We start from the raw sequence: 3,899 nt of genomic DNA on the forward strand, positions 1-3,899 counted from the left end.
AAAATAGAATGGGATACACAAATAAATGTTACAATTTTGTGTGAAGTAAGTTTAAAAATTATGTTAGAAAGTCAAGCCTTTTTATTCTATCAGATTTCAGTGATCATTGTTAAGATTAAATGTGATATGAAAATTAATGCAAAATAGGGCAGCACTGAAAAGTACTCCCAAATACAAACATTCAAACATTCAAATGAAGTAAACTGGAATATGGAAGCCTAGGTCCATTAGCCATCATAATCCCCAGACAAAAAGAGTATAAGTATTTGGTCTGTGCAGAAAAATGTTCCTTGGAATAGGCCAGTGGTTATAAGAAAAGGATATACACAGAAAAGTAAGATCCTATTTCAGAAAATTACCTAAAGACCTTTGAAAGCACATTTTAATCCTTTCCCCATTTCTGTTTCTCACAGCATTCCACCAGTCATACTTGTCATAGGTTTGTCTCTGGGACATTTATATTCTAGGGTAAACACTCCCAATTTTACAATATAGATATACTAAAAAGATTGTTCATAACACAAACACTCAACAACCATTCTTTCTGGAATCTATGTGTAGAATTATCTTCTATACTTCCTAACTACTACCAGTATTGGAGAGATTAAAACAACTCAACAAAATTTTATCTTCAGGGTATTTATAATCTTGTTGCCAACAAAAAAGCTCTATTCATAAATAACAAAAGTGTCAAAACATGTGGTACAACAACTGCACAGTTCTCCTATTCAATCTTGGCTCAAATAGAAAGATAAGGAATTATGCAGACTAAAGGTGAGGGGAATGATCTCTTTCAGAATGATTTGTACCTGGAAATGTTTTTGCCCCAGAAGTTGTTATTTCAAAAAACGTTTTTCTCTTTTCAGCTTCATGGTGGATCCTAAACAACAACTAGATGTTACTAGACCTTTTCTTTATGGTTACAAGTGCAAAATAAGTGTTCCTATCTAAAATGTCAATCAGAAAAAATCTGTAGTTGTTAATCTACTGTATGCTTTTATTTAATATATTAATATTCACTTTAAGTGCACTCTTTTAAAATGTATTCTTTATGATTCATGTGAATTTTAGCTAAATTTTCAAAGTTCAGTGTTATTCACAATATTTGATGCAATTACTTTGCTTCATTTTAACCAACTTAAAAACGTGTAGTGATAAAAGCCTGATGCGTGAGAAAAAGTGTTTGCATAAAGGAATGATATTGTGAAAAAGCAAATCGAGTCTTTGGGAACTTTTTGAGCATTACTTTATAGGACAGACTTTATAGGCTGGCTTATACTATAAAAAGGGTTAAATCAGCATTTTGTGATTTTTTAAGTATCAGATTTTCTGTGAGTGAAGCTTATTCTTCATGATGTCTACACTTCATCCCCAATTCATGGTCCTATGATTATTCTCTTTACATTACATAAAAAGTAGTACACAAACATAGGACAAACTTGTTTGTAACCTAAAGAATCTCTATCCTAAGCTGTTTTTTTCAGAAGTGAACAATTCTGTGATAAGTTACAGTACCACTTAATAATATATCATTTACTGTATAATGGTGATATATCAACACTATATCATTTTTAGCATCTTAATTTCCTGTATATAAGTTAAACATATCAAGAGAAAAAAAAAGAGACAGATTTACTTTGGGGAAATCTAATTCAAATTTGATGACCTATGATTGGTGTGTAACCCAAAGAGCCAACTTTTCTTATAAAAAACAGATATTTGCATTTAAATAAGGATTTCAAAATACTTTAAAAAGGAAATTTTAACACAAATGAAATACTTTAAAAAGGAAATTTGAACCCAAATGAAAAAATAATAGAGGGAGATATAAAACAAGAATAACTTTAGGGAAGTCATAAAATAGTAGGGAAAATACTGGACAGAAGACAACTGTTTTCCAGTTTAAATACCAGGTGTACCTTATAAAGTCTGTTCTACAAGCTCAGAAATTAAATATTCTTAAAAATAAAAATCTCTTCTGATTATAAACCCTGCTAATTAAAATGAATAAGAATACAATACATGTAAAAATATTTGTATTATTAACTATGTATTCTCCAGACCAAATTTCTTTGAAACCACAAGTCTTTAGGGGAAAAACTGTAAGGTAAAATTTTCCTGTTTTTTCATTGCTAGAAAACTCAGGAAAAGGGGAAGGTTGAACTAAAATTTTATTTCTTAAATACAAAATTAGACCTAAAATATTTTCTCAAATTTATGAAACATCAAATCTGAATCATACATTTGTTTATTCAGTCCTCATTCAGGCTGAATAATTTTTTCATAATTTCTATTAGAAATAAGTAGTGAATTTTGACATACATGTGTGCATGTGTATGTCTCTGGTCAACCCTGAGCACAAGCACTATGAAACAACACCTGGCTCAACTCTCTTAATTTATATACAAAGCAAAGAAGCACATTAATGGAGATGTACAATGATTATTTAAACAAGCTATAGATATGTAAAAAGACAATAGAAAACTATCTTTGTTGTCTCTCTCTGATTGTATACATTAAGAAAGGATCAAAAGTCTTTGAAACCTGAGGGTCTTTTGACATCCAAACGTTGGTTGTAAATAGTTTCATAAATACAAATTATAGCCAATCAAAACATTGCTTTGGTTGGTCTACTTCAGTGTCCAATTCAAAAAATCTTTTGGCAATAGGTAGTTTCCAAAATAGTACGGTACTTGTGATGTTAAAGAAGTTCCGCCCTCAGTACTAGTGCTAAGTGGAAGGGCTCCTTAGATTCTAAACTGGTATAAGTTCTATCATATTTCTCAAATTAGAATTAAAAAGACTTGAGCATAGGCAAATAATAAAGCAAACCAATTTAATTATATGGCAATTCTGACCCCAGCTCTTATATAAATTATCCATTTTTGTGTATGTTTGTCGAGAGTTGCGTGTATGAATGTGTGTGTATTCACATACATATACTACATATATTACTAGAACCTAGGGTATGAAAGGAAAATAGTAGGGCACAAAACAAACGAAAATATATATACTGGTCCCTATATATATTTAAGTAAGCAATATATTTATGGTTAATGTAGATTTTTTCCTATTTAAAAAACAATCCATTTTCCTGGGGAACAAAGTAATGAAAAAGAGGATACTTCAAAGGCCAAGATAGGAAATAAATGTACCATGACCTAAAAGCATGAACCTGAGTTAATAAGCCAAAAAACCAATGAAGAAAAAGGTATTAATTTTAGGAATTCACAATTCAGTGAAACAAACTTTCTGACAAATGATGGCCTTGAATGTCTGCCAGTAGACCCAGAAATCTGAGAAATTAAAAGAGAGAGTTTACACTTACCTTTATATCAGCAATTTTTTTTTCATGCTATGCTGGAAGAAACCTTTTTTTTCCTTCTTATAAGAGTAACCAGAGTGAAAAAATTACAAGAGATTTACTATATAAAATTTCTTGGAATTAAAAAGTTTAAACCCCCAAATTCTTGATCCATATATGTTCTGGTTATAAAAATTATAGAACTGAAACTTAATGCAATTATTTCAAAATGCCTAATTTTTTCCTTTTTGGGAAATAAAAATACCACTTTTATTTTGCCACTACTCAACTTCTGTTTGTATGGTCTGATTAATGACATAAGTAGCAGTTATTTTTCAACTTCAGTTCCATTACTACATTGTTTCCAAATTGTCAATCTCTGCTATTAATTATGAGTCTTGACAATGTTATGATCAAAAACCCAGAGACCAGTCATACAGTTGAAAAGAAATGCCTATTAACAAATTCTCCTTCCTATTGCTGAGACCTATACATTGAAGATCCAGAATCACTCTTGAAGAGACTATAATGATCCATTCATGCATTAGTATGAGATTGGGGGGGAGAGTAACTTTAAGAAATTGTATACCATATA

The 3,899-nt window shown here is 30.4% G+C and overlaps 1 protein-coding gene across 1 annotated transcript in view; it reads left to right on the forward strand.

Moving 5' to 3' along the window:
- The window catches only part of NECAB1 (N-terminal EF-hand calcium binding protein 1), a 158,196-nt gene extending 154,446 nt beyond the window's left edge, over positions 1 to 3,750 (forward strand). The window contains exon 13 of the mRNA XM_053558881.1: positions 867 to 3,750. Coding sequence (XP_053414856.1) covers positions 867 to 895 — 29 coding nt within the window. The 3' untranslated portion in view covers positions 896 to 3,750. The remainder of the gene's footprint in view (positions 1 to 866) is intronic.
- The last annotated feature ends 149 nt before the right edge of the window (positions 3,751 to 3,899 follow it).

The sequence above is a fragment of the Nycticebus coucang genome, chromosome 13 (genome assembly GCF_027406575.1).
Source record: "Nycticebus coucang isolate mNycCou1 chromosome 13, mNycCou1.pri, whole genome shotgun sequence".
NCBI lineage: Eukaryota > Metazoa > Chordata > Mammalia > Primates > Lorisidae > Nycticebus > Nycticebus coucang.